At 42.8% G+C, this 18,982-nt stretch overlaps 2 protein-coding genes across 2 annotated transcripts; both read left to right on the forward strand.

Annotated features, from left to right (window-relative positions):
* Positions 1-6,445: 6,445 nt before the first annotated feature.
* Positions 6,446-9,867, forward strand: LOC111939429 (scale keratin-like). The gene is made up of 3 exons (XM_023941629.2): positions 6,446-6,476; positions 8,641-8,905; positions 9,012-9,867. Exons 2-3 carry the CDS (start codon positions 8,650-8,652, stop codon positions 9,044-9,046), a joined length of 291 nt encoding a protein of 96 aa, XP_023797397.1. The 5' UTR covers positions 6,446-6,476; positions 8,641-8,649; the 3' UTR covers positions 9,047-9,867.
* Positions 9,868-15,429: 5,562 nt separating this feature from the next.
* Positions 15,430-18,537, forward strand: LOC111939587 (uncharacterized). The gene is made up of 2 exons (XM_023941870.2): positions 15,430-15,594; positions 17,654-18,537. The coding sequence occupies exon 2, from the start codon at positions 17,668-17,670 to the stop codon at positions 18,067-18,069; it is 402 nt and encodes a 133-aa protein (XP_023797638.1). The 5' UTR covers positions 15,430-15,594; positions 17,654-17,667; the 3' UTR covers positions 18,070-18,537.
* The last annotated feature ends 445 nt before the right edge of the window (positions 18,538-18,982 follow it).

Raw genomic sequence — 18,982 nt, forward strand, 5'->3', positions numbered from 1 at the left:
TGGGAGGTGTCCCTGCCCATGGAAGGGGCTGGAACGAGGTGATCTTTAAGGTCCCTTCCACCCTAAACCATTCCTTGATTCCACAACCGATGGGAACTTTTTTAGGAAGTATTTTTTAAATTAAAAAAAATTAAAAAGAGAAAAGAAAAAAAGGACATTTCACTCAAAGCTCCATCCCAGAACTGTCATCTCTCTCATTTAGCTCCATCCCACATTCCGAAGCCTCGGAGGTGTCTGCCTGCAGCTCCCCGGGGCTGCAGAACAATTGGAGCTGCAGATTCTTGAAAGGGAAGAACTTCAAAGCCAATCCCAAATATTCATTAAATGGTTGAGACACACAAAGTGCATCAGCCATGGAAATATTGCAGCTACAATGCAAAATTGGAATGGTTTTGTCACTTGGGCAATAACATCACCCAAAATTTGGTTACTCCCTGGGCAGACAACATTTGACAGCGTCGGAACCCAGGGTCATTAATTTTTTCATTAAAAAGTCGTTTTGTGTGTCATAATAACCTCCCACAGAGCCCCTGGAACAGATCCAAAGCTGCTTGGGATTCTTGTGACAATTTAATGCAGCAGCACTGGGAAGAAAATGAGGTGGGGATGGGGGGGATTCCAACAGGAAAATGAGACCCCACCTGCAGAGCTGCCCCAGCCCTGGATCCCGGCCCCGGGAGGAGCTGGAGCTGCTGGAGAGAGCCCAGAGGAGGCTCCAGGAGGATCCGAGGGATGGAGGAAAGGCTGGGAGAATTGGGATTGCTCCTTTTGGAGAAGGGGGAGCTCTGAGGTGACCTCACTGTGGCCTGGCAGGACCTGAAGGGGCCACAAGGAAGACGGGGAGAGACAATTCCCAAGGGATGGAGTGCCAGGGCACGGGGAATGGGTTCCAGAAAGGAAATTTGGATGGGATTCTGGGAAAGAATTCCCTGTGAGGGGGGGGCGGCCCTGGAAGGGGGTATTCCATGGATTCTCCATCCCTGGAAATATCTGAGGCCAGGCTGGAGCAGCCTGGGATGGTGGGAATGTCCCTGCCCGGGGCAGGGGGGGAATGAGATGAGTTTTAATCCCGAACCATTCCAACCTGGGAGACTGACAGGAAATCACTGCCATAACACAAACGCAGGGAATGGATCTGTGGAACCCAGGGAAAGGAGTTTATTTGCCTCTCCCTGGATCCAGGTTGTTCCGTTAATCCTAATGGAATCTATTCCACCAAATTTATTCCATTGATGTGATTTAATCCATTCCACTATCGGGATTTAATATGGATGCAGCATAGGAAATAATAAAATAATAAAAAGCCTGACGAGGCCAAGAACCCTGACCTGATTAGGAGCTGATTGCTGGAATGACAGCTGAGCTCTGTTTATCTTTGAGGGCTTTTTATTGCTCAATCCATGGGTGTCTGAAGCCAATTCCAGGGCTTGGGATAATGACAGAGGTGTGTGCGAGGCATTAATGAGCACCCGGGACATTTGGTGCAGGTAGGACGTGATCGGAGTCGCTGCCTCGGGGCTCTCCCCCATCACGCCTCATCATTTAGAGGAGAAGAAAAAAAAGAAAAAAGAAATTTACTGCTCTATTAAAGCAGCAAACAAGGAGCGGGTAAACAACCGCGGGCAGGAAATCTGGCTGTAGGGAAGGGCAGAGCTCAGGGGACTCCAGGCACTTTCCCTGCCTCGTCCCGTGGGCTGAAAGCTGCGGGTTTTGGTTAAAAAAATAAAAGCCCTTTTAATCCTTGGGTGATGCTTAAAGAAGCGTTTTGGAACTCCAGTGCACGACGAGAGTGGCCAGAGGCGTCCTTTAAGAAAGAGTAAGAAATAAAATCCCAATTTCTGCGTGGGCAGAAGAGTTCCCTCAGCCTTTCCTCCATCCCTTGGGGGCTCCAGCAGCTCCAGGTCCTCCCTCAGGTCCTGCCCCAGGGCTGGGGGCTCCCAGAAATACCGAGAAGGGACTGGGGGTTCTCTGCTCATTAATTTTAGGGCTTTGCTGAAGAAAATCTGTTCAGGAGGTGCCGTTTGGCGGCAGAGCCTCGTCGTTCCTGCTTGGAAAAGGTTTGGAGCAGGGAAAATTCCCTCCTTCCTTCCCCTCCACCTCCCCACTGCTGGAGCACTCCGAAATAATTGGAATATTGGGAGGTTTCAGTAGGAAAAGGGCTCATGCTCCATCCCCTTTCCCCGAAAATCATTCCATATCCCATTTTTATTCCTATTTCTCCTTCTACAACAATTCATCCCATTTCTGGGGCTCCTCTCTGGAATTATTCCTGCAAAAAAAAAAAATGGGTGACTCTGCAAAGTTCTCAAGGCAAGAGCCCCGGAAGGTTTCGGATTAAAGGATTTCCAAGCCCTTCTCAAACTCTCATTAATTATCTATTCATGTAAAACACTCATTAGCAGCTTTTAGGGATGCAGCAGGATTGCAAAGAGAGTCACAAAGTCACCCTGAAGGACGTGGCAAGGTTGGTAGTGGACATTCTCTGGTTATAAATAGATATTTAAATATATATGTAATAAAATAAATGAATTATTTTAATAGAAATAGATACACATATTTTATATTAATATACAAATAGAAATAACCTTAAAATGTATGGTATATTTAAAATTACAAATCTTAATACAGCGTTAAAATGTCTTAAAATATAAATACTAATTATATTTATTATAATTAATGCTATATTAGCAATGCACTACATAATAAATAACAGTCACATTTGTAATTATAATTTGTAATTATAAATATTAATCATTATAAATATTTTATCTGTTTTGATTTTTATTTGAAAATTGTTTTTTTTCTCTTCTACCAGATTTTCCAGAATGGGCAAATGCTGGACTTTGTTGCCAAGAAAACCTGGAGATCGGACAACAGTGATTTTCAGGAATTACACAAGCAAGGAATAACTGTTAAATCAAAATGCAGAAACCATTCATGGTTAATTTTGCTTTTGGGGAAGGGGTTCACAGGAATAACAAATAAACACCTTTGATTAAGATTTAATAAAAATTTGGGTCTTTACAAGGGAAGGATTTAAGAAAAAAAAATTATTTTTCTGTTTAATTCTGAGCCTCACAGTCCAAAAAAGACAATTATTCTGGAATTCTGGGATAGAAAACATCCCTGAAGAAAGAACATGAGCAGAGTGGGAAGGTCAGAAAATTCAAATGGGTCCAGCGTGAGCCACAAGGAGAGAATGCAGAACTCAGACCTGAAAAATTAACTTGGAATTAATTAGGACCTCACACACACAAAAAAGCCTTCATTAATATTTCAATTAATTGAAGAAAATCCCCACAGCTTCATCCTCCTGTTTTTATTATTATTTATTTGCTCGGTTTTCCCCCTTCTTTAACTGTAAAAAAGCAGATAAATCCACACCGATATTCCTCGGGAGCCGCGCATTTCCTAAGGGATGATTTTTGAGGCGGGATTTTCATTAAAAAGGAATTATTTTCTGACTGGGGATCATTACCCCATCGTGAGCAATTTGTGGGCCCCGGTAATTGCAGATTTCTTAAGTGGCAGCTTTAGATTTCGAAAGACATAAACAAAGGCCTAGGTTTTAATTAGGGACTGGGCCTTGAAGGCCTCAAGCAGCTTTGGAAAACTCCACACTTTTTTTTTTTCTTTTTTTGCTTAGTGGTGAGGGGAAAATGGAAAGAAATCAAAGTTGGCCTTTCATTCTGAGGGAGAAATTAGGAAAAAAAATTGTTCTTTGTGAGGGTGGGGAGGTTTGTTTCCAGGCATTTGTGGATTTTCCATCCCTGGAAACGTCCAAGGCCTGGTTGGACGAGGCCTGGGCTCGTGGGAGGCGTCCCAAGGCTTGGAATTAAATCACTTTTTAAGGTCCTTCCCACCCAAACCATTCCACAGCTCCATAAAACAACACACTGGGGGAAACGTGACTATAAAGAGCACTTTAAAAACTGAATAATTTATTAAAATTGATTCAAATTTATTAAAAACCAGGGCTGCCGTTGCTGGCACAGATTTCTGGGGCCGAACTGGAAAAGTCATTTCAGGACACATCCAAAAGTTCTCCCAACCCCTCCCTAAATCCCTGCCAGAGGTTGGAACTCCCACTCCTTGGTTCCCCAGCTCCGAGCGCTGATCCTGGGCCGCGGGGACTCCTCCTTGGCCCCGCGGATCCTGCGGAAGCGCAGCCAAGGCCTCCAGGAGCCGCTGGGATTCAAATCTCCGGGAATGGGATAAAAGTTGGTTCATTCCTGGTTCCTCCCAGTGACCTCTGACAATTCATTTGCCTCCTGTGATTCCCTGCTAAACCCAGATAATAACTGGAATTAAAATCTGCCAAAGGCGACGGAAAATCCGGCTGCGAGGGAAGGGCAAAGGAGCTTTTATTTTTATTATTTTTATGTTATTTATATATATATATATATATATATATATATATATATATATATATATATATATATATATATATATATTTCTTTATAGAGGGTCCCAAAATGCAGAGGAAGCAGAAATCCCCAGGAATCCCAAAATGTTCTGCAGCACAAGGGGCTGGAAAAAGGGGATGGGATGAACACGGAGCACTGAGCAGTGTCTGGGGATTCCGAAAGAAAATAAAATATAAAAATGCAAGCCCCCAAAAATATAGAAATACAGAAATAAAAATATAAAAATATAAAAATATAAAAATATAGAATATAACTATATAGATGTATTATGTAAGTATATAGAAATATAGGAATATAAAAATGAAAAATATTTTAAAATTTCAGAATTTAAAAAGATAAAAATAAATATGAAAATATAGATACATGCATTAGTGCCCCTTTATAGCTTCATAAATGACATTTCAGCTGAATTAATCCTGCGGAACAGCTTTCATATAACCTCAGGCAGGTTAATTAGAGTTAAATCTTGGGACATTCCCACCTGCCTTGGACACTTGCAGGGATGGGACATCCACACTTCACATTCCTCTTTCCCAGGGTTCATATTCCAAGCGAGGTGCCAGGAAGTTGAGCTGCTTCCCTTTGTTCCTAATTATTATTTACTCTCAATTTTCCCTCCCAGCATAAATTATCTTTTTAAAGATAAATTATCTTAAATTATCTGCAGCCTCAGAGGGGTCCTAAGGCAAAAGCATTTGTGGGCAGCTGGGAACAAAAGGGTTTGGGCTGATCCCGAGCGATTTATGCAGATTTGGGCATCAGGGAGGCACTACAGAGGTGGAATTTTGCTTTTAAGGGTGTCCCCAAATATTTAAGTGAGCCCCATCCCGGTATTCCAATAGGATTTAAATTAAGGACACCTTTTATGTAGTAAATAAATAAAACTCTCTGGGGACTGTTATTCCAAAACGTTCCTGGCTGCACAAATCTCTTCCTGTGGGAAGCCTAATTTGTCTCTTTATTATGATTTTTCTGTCATCTATTTCCTCTTTAAAATCTTAATTAAAACCTTTTAAATCCATGTCTGGCTCACTCAAAAAAAATGTTGATAAACTACCCACCCCCATTATTATGTATTTTAATGGTTTCATATTAAAGTCACATCTCTAATTCGTGACAAATTAAGTTTTCATCAGGACAGAACAATTTCTTATCTACTTTTGTCCCCCTTAATTTTGTCCCAAGAAAACCTGGATTGGTTCCAACCTTCGCCTTGCCGGTTTTATCCTTTCCAACCCAAAAACTGGGGGGGAAAAAAAAAAAAAGCCCCAAGGAACAAAACCAAGCCCTCGTGACTTCGCCTTGAGTCAGGAGCCAGAAGTGGTGGTTGGGATTTGGGTGCCTTTAATCTCACTGGGGTCAAATCCAACTGCTCCACCTCATCCCCATCCCTGGATTTGCGAGGAGCAGATGGGAGATAAGGCTGAGCTTTCTCCTCGGGGTCACCCCCGTTCGACGTTCTTTAAAAAAAATAAATTAAATTAAAGATTTATTGAGAATTCGTGGAAGTTACTGAGAATTATGGGATTGTGCATTTAGATTTTCTCCTTATGGTTGTCCGGCTGTCTAGGGGTACAATTGATGCCCCCTGGGAGTGTTTTTGCAATAAAATAATCGCATCTGTGCCGGGAAATTATAAAAATAATGCTGTTCCCCGATAGGAAATGATGTCGCTGCAGCTCCCTTTCACAGAACCTGAGAGGAAAAACGCAATGCAAATAAAATAACCCTTGATCAGGCCCAGAAATAACTGAAATGTGGTTAATTAGCAGCAGATCGAGCCCTTTTTTTGGCCCTTGAAAGGGCAAAGTGAATCCTGCCTGGAGGGCGTAGCACGCTCCGGGAGGGAGCAAACACAAACAGGGAGCAAAACAGTTTCATTACTCGCAGAAGTTATGCAGGCTGCAAAGTTTGTTTTGCAACTAATTAAGACTTCATGCAAAGAGGGTGTCACATCCTCCAGGCGCTTTAGGGACGTGTATAAAAGCATTTGCTACGTAGAAGCCTCCCTAATCACTTTTCTTTTCCTCTCCTCCTTGGGTGATCCGGGTAAGTCAATTTTGAATCAATTATTGAATTTTAAATCTATTTTTATTATTAATATTTATTATTATTGTTGCTATCTGAATATCAAATGTCAGGGCGAGGGTGTGAAAGGACAAGGGGTTGGTTTTTTTTTCCAGAAAGAGCCTTTCTATTATCCTTTAGTTTGGAGTTAATTGAGGTTTTGCACTTCAGAGGGGAGAGCTCAGAAAACTCCCTCTGAATCCTAAAGAGTCTCAATAATTCCCTGGTGCTCTTTTCATATTCTAAAGACTCGGTGTCATTAAAGAAATGATCATTTAAAATTTAATTTCTACGATGTTCTCACCCTCAGCTGTTTTCTAGGAGGCTCCGGTGTCCTTTAAGTTGGAGAACTCGCCCTAAATATTTTCCCAATCCTACAGAGAGCAGAACACAGATTTTTCCTTACTCAAAATCCACTTTATTGCTGGCTTGGGTTAAAATACATTTAGAATTTTAAATTCCAAATGTAGATGAAACATCCAATTCTGGGATGAGCTCTTACAAATTGTGTGGAATCACTCGAAGATCCCAATCTTCTTTTTCCCAAAGCCAAAATCAGCCATTCCAGGTCCAGCTTTCCAGCTGGAAAAATAAATACTCCGTGCTTGCCTTTTCCTCACCTTCAAGTCTAAGGAGATTGGACTTGAATCAGCTGGGAAAAAAAGACTCAGAATTCTCTGTGGACTGGGAAGGTTAAAATGAGATGTTCAAGTGGAGACGTGAAAAATCCCCCCTGGATTTTGTCTCCCCCACGGATTCCTGGGGTGAAGTGGGGACTTATTTAGGAAATCATTTCAAGTCCTCCCTCTTCCAGACCTTATTTTTTACCCCAACAGCTTCACAGAGGTAAAATGAGGAAAATGAGGAAAACCATCCCTTTTTCCTCCGTGTCTTCCTTGCCCAATCCGTGTGGGCACAATCCAGGGCAAGCATGGCCTGTATAAATTAATTAATTATTCCGTAATTAATGCCCAGAAAAAAAAACCTGGCCTCGTTATCAGGCTGGGCTTAAAGTGCTCTGGGATTCCAAATATTCATCTGATCCATAATGAGACCCATAAAATATGGGCGGATCTCCGGCCTGGATCTCACTGCTCCACTTGGAACCGGGTGGGAGGAGGCAGCGAGCTCCAGCCTCCACATTTGGGATTTAAATGAGGATTAAAACCCGAGCTGAAAAATCAGGGATTGAGTTGGGAGTTGTGGTTTCCAGCAGGGCTTCCCCTGGCAGCAGGAGCGGGATGGGCACAGCGAAAATCCTGGGAAGAGAAGCGACAGCATAAAAACTTTTTGGGGTTAAAATGCTGATGGTCCAAAAAAATATCATATTGAAAACCAGGAATTTCGATCAGGAAGATTTCCTGGTTGGAAAAATAAACTGGACAGATTCAACTCCCACCTGAGCTCTTTGTAATTCCCAATTTGCCGTAAACCCCCGCAACCACGTTACTATTTACATACTTATACTATAATGTTACTATTGCTAAAACATTATACTATTAGTACAATATGCTATATATATATACTATAACATATATATATTATATATAGTGTATCTATTATATATATACTATAATATAATGTTACTATATATTACTATACAGTAATATACATTATTACTATATAGTAATATACTATATAGTGTATTACTATATTACTATATTATACTATATTAGTATAATATACTATAATATATATACTATAACATATGCTATATCTATATATCTATAGCTATACTATATATATTTAGTATATCTATATATGGTATACTATATATAATATAGTATATTATATATACTATATATAACATAGTATATAATATATATACTATAATGTTACTATTGCTATAGTATTACTATTACTCTAATATACTGTATTAGTATAATATACTATAATACATAATATATGTTCTATATTAATATAATACACTATAATATATATAATATATATAATATATATAATATATATAATATATATACTATAATATATATATACACACACTAATATATATATATATATATATATATATATATATATATATATATATACACTACAATATCACTATTATACTACAATTTAACACAATTTAACCTCACCGAGGATGTCTTTTTTGCTCATTTTCCCCTCTTTTCGCTCTCATTCCCAGCTCTGCCCCATGTCTCCCTTCCACGAGCGCTGTCTCCCCGTGGGCCTGGCGTGCCCCGAGCCCTTCGCCATGACCTGCAATGACACCTGTGTCATCAAGTACCCCGACACCGTGGTGGACATCGTGAAGCCCTATTTGCCCCCCTACTCCGTCATCTACCCCGGGCCCACCCTGACCACCTTCCCCCAGCAGAGCTTGGTGGGCTCCAGGGGCCTGCTGGACATCAGGAACTTCCTGGGCTCCCAGGGATTCCATGGGTTTGGGGGTAGGTTGGCTTTGGGCTCAGCTGTTGGCGCCGGGTTCTCTTTTTGGGGGGATTTTAATCCTTTTCCTCCTCACTTATCCCAGCTGTTTTGTTGTGGAACTTGCAGGCCAACCTAAACCCTGCCTGGATATCTGTGGATAGACTGAAAAGCACAACTGAGCAGTCAGACAGAGCCCGACTAGAGTTTATGGATAATGGATTGTAGAAGTGCCGAGCTCCCGAGCTTCCCATGGAGCCCATAAATCCAGGGATTCCTGGCACTAGACCTGCCCGAGGACTAGAATTTCCAAACTACAAGAAAACTGAAATTTCTCTATTGACTTCATTCCAAATTAGGACGAACCAAAGCCCAGAATTTTCCAAGAAAACCAGATTTTAAAAAACAGATCTCTTTTCTTTTTTTTTTTTTTTTTTTTTTTTTTTTTTTGGTTTGCTAAAAGCTGTGTGTCAATAAATTCATTTTTTATGCCAACACGGACGTTTTATTATCAATTCCTCTCCAAATAAAAAATTATAAAACCCACCCACCCAAACAATATGACTGAAAATCTTGGGTTACAAAACGAAATTTCACCCAAATTCCTCTTCATTTGTAAATTTTGCTAACCCAGCATCTAAAAAGAAACAGATAAATCAGCTCTACTTGGCATTTCTGAAAATTAGGAATTTGTAGGTCCTTGCTGTGCTTTATTCCCGCTTAGCCCCACCTTGTAACGCCCTCCCAGCTCCTTTTCCTGTCTTTATCTCATTTAATGCCAGCCAGGGGGAAAAAAGGAAACCAAAATCAAAATATTTTCAGCAATTGTAAAAAGAAAATCTCTTTTTAAAATCCTTCTGCTAAAATCTACGAAAATCACGGGGATTTGTTGTGGGGCCTCCTGGAATTCTTTGATTTTATCCCTTCCCAGCGAGTTTTGCACTTGTAAATCGAGCTTCTCGTTCCCATTAAATACTGTCATGCAGATGCGCTTTTGGGTTTTGCTTTTTTAGGATGGTTTGGGGTGGAAGGGACCCCAAAAATCATCCAGTGACTCCCTCTGACATGGATAGGGACATTCCCTGGCCTGGGACGCTCCCAGGGATGGAGAATCCATGGAGCCAAGGATTCCCACCCTCCCAAGGAGGAATTCTTCCCAAATCCAACCCAAATTCCGCTGTTTTCAGTTGGAACCCGCTCCGCTCTCCTGCCAGTCCAGCACTGATTGGAAATAAATAAATATAAATAACTCAATTTCTTATAAATACAAGAAAGAAATAAATATAAATATTATATATCAGAAATAAATATAAATATTACATATTATATATTGTGGGCAAGGACAATCTGCAACGTGTGAAAGAAATATAAATATTATATATTAGAAATTAATATAAATTTATATATTGTGGGTAAGGACAACCTGCAGTGTGTGAAATAAGTAAGTATTTCTTTCTTCTCTGCTTTTGATTTTGAACTTTTTTGGGTCCTAGAAGTGACTTTGGGACCTTTTCCTGAGGCTCAACACCTCGCACAGCAGAACTGACCAAACCACCACCCAAAATCCATGAGATTCTGCCCAGAGTTTATCCAGCCTGGATTTTGGGGTGAAATGCTGCTGACCTGAGCAAAATAAAACAGATTTTTAATTTTTTTTAATTAATTGAAGCCCTGGAATGAATTTTCCAGCCGACTCACAAGGCTGTTCCCAAAGAAAAATAGGACAAAATCCTGGGCCAAGCGTGTACAGGCAGGACCTGGGCACTGTCACCTCCCTGGGGCACCAAGCTGGGACAGGTTGGGCAAGGACAATCTGCAACGTGAGAAAGAAATAAATATAAATATTATATATTAGAAATAAATATAAATATATTATTATGGCAAGAGCAAGGACAATCTGCGATGTGTGAAAGAAATTATTATTATTATTGGTAGTAGTAGTACTAGTATTAGTATTATTAGTAGTATTAGTAGTATTAGTATTAGTATTAGTATTGGTATTGGTATTGGTATTGGTATTAGTAATTGTAATTATTATTATTATTATTATTATTATTATTATTATTATTATTATTATTTTGGCAAGGGCAAGGACACATTTGCAATGTGTGAAAGAAATAAATATAAATGTTACATTTTACAGGCAAGGACAATCTGCAAAGAAATAATTATAAATACTATATGTTGTGGGCAAGGACAATCTGCAACGTGTAAAAAAGTAACTATAAATATTACATATATAAATAAATTTATCTGTTATTATGGCAAGGACAATCTGCGATGTGTAAATAAATAAATATAAATATTACATATTACGGGCAAATAACACCAAACAGCAGGCGATAACATCACTAAATTAATTAAAAACTTCATTAAGGACTCTTCATTAATACTCCAAGCCCCGAGTATTTGGGTTTCCATGAATTCAGCCCCCCCGGGCGGGCTGGTGGCAGCAGAGGCCGGGATTTGTCCCCCGGGAGGAGCAGGGGGTGACCCGGAGCAGCTGCCACACCCCAGAGGTGGCCAAAAATCCCCGGCTCCTCCTCCCGCATCCTCTGCTGACATTCCTGGGGTTCCCTCCCATCAAACAGCTCCGGATTTCCCTGCCCCAAACCCGCCTGGAAAATGTGGGGTTGGCCCGGTAAATCCATCCTGCTGGATGGGAGCCGGGTGGGAAACGCTCCAAAGGCAGGCGGGAATAATTCCAGAACTGAATGGGAATAATTCCAGAACTGAATGGGAATAATTACAAAACATAGTGGGAATAATTCCAGAACTGAATGGGAATAATTCCAAAACATAGTGGGAATAATTCAAGAACCCAGTGGGAATAATTCCAAAACTGAATGGGAATAATTCCAAAACCCAGTGGGAATAATTCCAAAACCCGGCAGTAATAATTCCAGAACTGAATGAGAATAATTCCAAAACCCAGTGGGAATAATTCCAAAACCTAGTGGGAATAATTCCAAACACGAACAGGAATAATCTCAAAACTGAGTGGGAATAAACCCAAAGAATTTTGGGAATAATTCCAAGGAATTTTGGGAAGGCAGCACAGCATTTTCAGGCCCCACATCACAAATCAGAGACGTTCGGGCCTTGACATCTCGGCCTTTTATTTTTGCCCATCCCTGATGGTGCCGAGAGCTCCTCCTGCCGCTTCTCCCGGCTCGGGTTATCCCGGGAATGATCTGGGATCATCCCTGGGGCGGCTGAGACAGGAAAACTCTCGGGCTTTGCGGGGAAACTGAGGCAGGTTGTGCAGTGCCACCTGGGGCAAGCAGAGGGAGACGCAAATCACCCAAGGAACTCAACCCAAACACCAAAAACCGGGGTTAATTTAAAAAAAACCCAAACATAATAAAGGTGTGCTCTGAGCAGATTTTATATCATTTATAGAATTGAATTTGCTTCCTTTGCCAACCCGGCATTTCCATTTTTTAATATATATATAAAAATTACATATCTATATTTTAAGATATATTTTAATTTATATATAGATATATAATTTGTATATTATATTTTATATACATAATATATAAAATATAATTGTATATATATTTTTATATATATATTAATTTATTAGTATATAAACCTACAATATTTATGCACAATATTTATGCATAATATTTATACATGCGTATCATTTATATATATTCATATAACACTTGTATAATAATTATATTATTTATAATATGTATTTAAATATGTATTTATATATGTATATATTTATATATTTATTTCTAGAATAATTATATTTATTTTTAGCTCATATTTCTATTTATTCTATTTTATCTATACCTCAGAACAGCTCACTTGTTGTGGGAGATGTTTTCTTTCTGCCTCCTCCCTTCTCTCCCTTTCCCTTTTGTGCTCCTCCAACATTTAATTCCCCTAATGTATCCTTTTTAAGATCTCTTTAGGATGGAAATTCATCTTTTTAGGATTGAAAATCTGATTTAATCCCAGCTAGAACTGAACACAACGCGGAATTCCAGGGTGCCACTGCTGAATTTAGGGGGTTTGGCTGCTCTGTGAAGCCCTCGAAACTAAAAAACCCCAGTGAACCTCAATATCCCCCAGCTAAAAGAAAAAAAAATCCCTTTTTTATCAACCAAAAATCCTCCAGAAAAGGCTCAGCTCTCCTGAGCCGGGCAGATATTTTTTGGAGAAGCTCCTCGCCGCCTCCCCAGGGATGCTTTGATGCAGGAGCCGCAGTTTTGTCCTCCCCCTGCAGCTGGAAATTGGGATCGGGGAGGATTTTGGGGATGAGACACCCTGGGCGTGTTCCACAAAATCCCGGAATCTCCTCCCTGGGCCAATTTGGGGATTTCTCCCCACCCCGGGAGCCGCTCTTGGGCAACCCGAGATCAACCGCGGTCACTGCGCGGCTCCTTGGGCTCGGATTTTGGGCTTCTCCAACTTTCACCGGCGCTGGGCGAAATCAGAGCTGCTGATAGCGCGGGGACGCGTTAATTATCATTAATTACAGCATGGCGGAGCTCCTCGTGCCCAGAACTGCTGACCCGAGGTTTGTGCTGATGTCAGCGAGCAGAAATTCTTTGAAGTGAGGACAGCGCGCTCCCACCCCAAATCCTTCTCCTTTGATTATTCCTTGGTGAGGCAGCGCTCCTGACTCAGCGAACCCCGCGGCTCTGCAGCCCCGCCGAACCGGTTCGGGCACAAAAAATCAAATTAACCATCATTAAAGCTGCCCCTGCCCTGCGCAAGGATGTAATTTTCTAAAAGGATTCAGGATTAATGGGGCCCCGGCGATATTAAAGCTCTGTGTTGTGGGGTTTGCAGTCTGCGCTCGCTCTTTATTCCCTTTGTTACTCACGGGATGGTTTGGGCTGGAAGGGGCCTTAAAACTCGCCCAGTTCCGCCCTTGCCGCGGTTCTGGCTTGTTCCAGCCTGGCCTCGGACACATTCTTCATTTTGGTGGATTTCTCCTTAAAATCGGGGCTGAACTCTGCCTAAATATCCGGGCTCTGAGGGATTTAGGAGCGCTTTCCGTGCCGGGTAAAGAGCGCAAAAAAATCCAAGCGGGGGCTTTTCCAGGGCGTTTGGATTTTTGGGAGAATGAAGGATTTCAGTCTCTTAATTCAGAAAAAAAAAATAAAAATCTGGAAGTTTTGAGAGTGGATTTTCCCATGAATTCCCTGGAAAAGCTGTGCCAGGGCCTCCCAGGGAGCAATTCCTTCCCGATTTCCCACCTAAACCTCCCCTCCTTCGGTCCGAATCCATCCCCGGCCCCACAGGTTCAGTCACTGGGGCACAACACAGATCGTGGGTGGAAAAGAGAAATCCCCGAGCGAGATTTCTGCTTTTCGGGGGGTTTGGAGAAGAGCCGATCCCAGAGTTGCGCTCCAGGGACTGATTTTGCCGGGCAGGATTCGCTTCCCTGGGTTGGGGTTTCCCAAATTCCAGCGGGATCAGCTGAGGAGATCCGGAATCCTTTCCAGGGGGTGAATTCCACGCTTTCTCCACGTGCTTTAATTCTCCTGCTCTGGAACAGGAATTCCATGGAAGCGGGGGGAGCAAGAAATTCCAAAGGGAGATAACAGAGACATGGAAAATTCCGCGTAGAGAATAAAATGGGCGATTTGGGGGCAGGATTTTGGGCTCCTCCTCATACACAAAGTCCATCCAACCTCGTTAGGATTAAATCCTGGGGGTGAAAAAAGAGGATTCCTCTGCCAGGGATGTGATCCTAAAAGGTTGAACAGGATCCACACGATCCCTGGGAGGACTTCCCCAAAATCCCGGTGCTCTGCACCCCCTTTTTTTCCATTTTCGCTCCCTCTTCCCTCCCGAGGGAAGCTTTGCGCATGGAAATGCCCGCATTGAAACGAGGTAAAACCATCCCGGCGTTTGTGCCATGCCAGGAATTATTCTGATTTTATGAGGCACCTCCAGAGATCCCGCAGGGCTTTGGAGCTTATCGGGAATATTCCGGAGACATCAGAAAAAATGAGATTTCAAAGACGATCTCAAAACCCCTGCGAGTTTGTCACCCAGGGAAATCATTTCGTGGTAATGACATCCCAGAGGACCCGGGCTGCTGTGACCTCACAAAGAATAAATTATGGAAAGTGTTTCATCAAACTCCTCATTTCAAACTTCACAGCTGGCATAATTCATGAAGGGCTTCGTTTTTATTCCAAAGATAACCCCGAGCTTTGCTCTTTAGATTTGCACCCCTGATTTTAGGAGCGCATAAATCCCATCAGGGTTGTGGAGAGGAATCCCTGATTTTCCAGCTTTTAAACGAGGCACGGACACAATTCCCGGTGTCAGAGGTTTTGCTTCCATGAGGAAAATCATCTTGCCACTCCAAGATTCCCTGTGCGCTTTTTAGCCGAGATAAGCTAAAAAAACCTCATTAATTCTCGGTGCGTTTTCACCTCTTAATGAAAACCAGGAGGGGAAAAGCAGGAAATTCCGAGATGAAAAGACCTGGCGGGTTCCCATCTGCATTTTTGGGGTTATTGCCCAACGCGGCTTTAGATAATCATAAACAGCGAGCAAAACAATTCCTGCGACTCCAGGAGCGATCCCTGCACCGGGCTCTGCTCCCGAGTAATTAAATCGCTTTGCACAAAGGGTGGCTCAGCCGCCCCCGGCCATCCAGGGGAGGATATAAAATCCCTCTCCACGCCGGGATTTTCTCACTGCCTCTCCCGACTCCTTCTCTCCGCCTCTCTGAGTAAGTTTGGATTCCCCGGCTCTAAAAACCTCGAGTTTCCTTCTGCTTTGGCGTGGATTTCTCCTTAAAATCGGGGATGAGCCCTGCCTAAATATTCGGTCTCTGAGGGGTTTAGGAGCGCTTTTCGTGCTGGGCAAAGGGTGCAAAAAGCAAAGCGGGGCCTTTCCAGGGCGTTTGGATTTATGGGAGAATGAGGGAATTCAGACTCTTAATTCTGGGGGGAAAAAATAAATTTTTAATATATATATCTATATATATATCTATATATATATCTATATATATATAGATATAGAGATACATATGTATCAATATCTATCTATATAGCTATATATCTATATATCTATATATAGATATATTTGGGGAACTTTTGAGAATGGACTTAATTTCGTGTTTGATTGTGTGGCAGGATTTAGGGTGGGTTTGATGGCAAGATCCGGGGGGGCAGAATTCATGGAAAAATGTGGAAAATCCTGCTTGGAAGTGAGCTCGGTGCAGCTCTGCCGTCGTTTGGATCAGCCCATCCTTAATTTAATTGGAGCCACATCGAGTTACACCAAGCCATGATTACAGACTATTAACATAACTGTGCCAATAACTTTCATTTCTAACTCTTAAAACTGATTTAAAATTCTAAAGCGCTTTTGCAGAGATTAAACACAGCATTTCTGTAGGTCAGTGCTGCGTTCTAACTCGAGGGAATTTGGAGGAAAATGCCCTGCATGGGTGGTTTCGGGTTTTCTTCCTTTGTTTTTTAATTATCAGAAGGATAAATTTCATTTATTAACTTAAAAAATTATTCTGACGCTACACCAGGCTTTTATGTGGGGATTTAACCTGCAGAAATAAACATTATTGAATAAATTTCCCCTAGGTGAGACTGTCATTTTCTTATTTGGGTTGACTATATCGCTATATAAATATTTTAATATATATTATATTATATAAATATTTTAATTATGTGTTTCTTTCATTAAACGAGCGCTTAACACTCCCACTTATTCTCAGCCTTTTGGGGTTTTTTTTTTCCCCTGTGTTTTAGCAGAATATTTTCCTGCCTGAAAACAACAGGAATCTGCAAGGAAAATAACACTAAAATTAATCAGGGTGCTAAGCTGATTATTCCACGCTGAAATACGTGGAAAATCCAGATTTTTTGGGTTTTTTTCCCCCGCGTGGGAGGAACAGAGGAGCTGTGGGAACGAGTTCCAGCGCGTCCTTGGGAATTCCTCCAAAGGGCCGGGAGGGTTTGGGGCGGCACGAAAGGAAAGGGGAGGAGCTCTGCTCCTCTTATTATATATATAAAATATATAAATATAAATGAGGAGGGAGGAGGAGCAAAAAGGGAAAGTTTAATGAGGGAATTCGGAATAAATCGGGGAAGTAAAAGCATCCAAATTATCCCTGAGGATCCCTAAACGCCAAATATCAACAATCGAGAGATCAATTATGTCTTTTTCTAAATTATCCCGAGCGAGATCTTCAAACGAAACTCCAATAGCCAAGAGAGAAATTCCTGTAATTATCTCAATTGCCTCTAATGAGACCTTAGAACCAAATGTCAATAAACAAGAGATCAACCCTTGTTCTCACCCGAATTATCTCTCAGAATGTCAAGCGCGCAGCTCTTGTCTTTTTCCGAGTTATCTCAGCACGAAAAGTCAATAAAAAAGCGCTCGGCTCGTGCCTTTATCTCGATTATCGCTAACGACCCCCAAAATGTCAATAAAAGGCGTTTAAATCCTGTTTTTATCTCGATTATCGCTAACGACTCCCAAAATGTCAATAAAAGGCGTTTAACTCGTGCCTTTATCTCGATTATCGCTAAGCACCCCCTAGAGTTTAATGTCAATAAACAACGTTTAAATCGTGTTTTTATCTCGATTTTAGCTCCCCCTAGAGCTAAATGCCAATAACCAATAATTTCCTATGTCCCGATTACTTCTGGAAACCAGTGAGAGACAAATGTCGATTATCGAGAGATGCGAGGAGTTGTGGATTTCGTTTCTGGAGCTTCGGTTTGGTTTTTTTGTGCTTTTTTAACTCCGCCAATGCATTGCAGGCTCTCCCCCGGCGATGGCTTCCACCCAGCTGTCCTGTGCCACCCCCTGCGAGCCCAAGTGCCCCCAGCCTCTGGCCAGCAGCACCAACGAGCCCTGCGTGGTGACCTGCGGCGACTCGCGGGTCATCATCTACCCCCCGCCCGTGGTGGTCACCTTCCCGGGGCCCATCCTCACCACGTACCCGCAGCAAACCGTGGTGGGAGCCTCGGAGCCCTCGGAGGTGGCCCTGGGCGAGTCCCCGGCAGCTCTGCCAGCCGAGGTCACCGCCAGGCTGGAGGCGGCGGGGGACAAAGTGGCAGCGCCGGTGCTGGCCCGTCCCGAGCCGCGCTGCGCCCCCAAATATTCCTACACCTACTCCTCGCAATGGACTCATCCCTGCAATTCCTACCGCTCCGGGAAGCGCTGGACGTACTGAGCCTGGCGGGGGAAATTCCAGCTGTCATTCCAGATGTCATTCCAGATGTCATTCCAGATGTCATTCCAGCTGTCCTTTGGGGTTGGAGCTGCGGGGCTGCTCCGGCTCCTCCTGAGAGGAGCCCCCCGGGAGAGGCAGGCTCGTGTCGCAATTCCTCGCGGGTTTTTTTTCCCCCTTAGTTTAGAGCTCTTCTCCCGCAGTTTTCCAGCGCAGTCCATCTGCTCCCGCCGTGCTTTGGCTTATCCCGGATTTTTTACTGGCGCTGAGCTTAGAGAGGTGACTTAAAACGCTCGGAATTGCACACGGCAAGGCTGCCAAAGAGGGAAATTCCCCGTTTTTACAGGCAGCCTCGCCTGGATGCGGGAGATTTGCCAGAGCCTCGCTGAACGATGCTTTTTGTACCCTGTACAGTTTTGTTCCACGATTGTAGGAAAGCTTCTCTTTCCAAATAAATGTTCTGTACCAAAATACATTTTCTGTTTTCCTTTATCACTTGTAAAGGGAGGTTTGGGTGGGAAATTCTTCTCCCCGAGGGTGCTGGGCACTGACCTGCCACGAGTGGTTGTGGTGAATTCCCATCTCAGGAGGGTTAACGTGGCCAAAGAGCTGCACAGGGATCGGGGAGACCCCCAGGATGGATCCAGGATGGGCTGGAGCAGCTGGAGCAGCCCCGGGAGAAGGATTTGGGGGTGTCCCGGGCTAAGCCCCCAGCGTGGGCAGCAGGGGAGGGGGGATTCAGCCCCGCTCAGGTGAGACCCCACCTGCAGAGCTGCCCCAGCCCTGGATCCCCGCCCCGGGAGGAGCTGGAGCTGCTGGAGAGAGCCCAGAGGAGGCTCCAGGAGGATCCAAGGGATGGAGGAAAGGCTGGGAGAATTGGGATTGCTCCTTTTGGAGAAGGGGGAGCTCTGAGGTG

This window comes from Cyanistes caeruleus, chromosome 30 (assembly GCF_971803275.1).
Source record: "Cyanistes caeruleus chromosome 30, bCyaCae1.hap1.1, whole genome shotgun sequence".
Lineage (NCBI taxonomy): Eukaryota > Metazoa > Chordata > Aves > Passeriformes > Paridae > Cyanistes > Cyanistes caeruleus.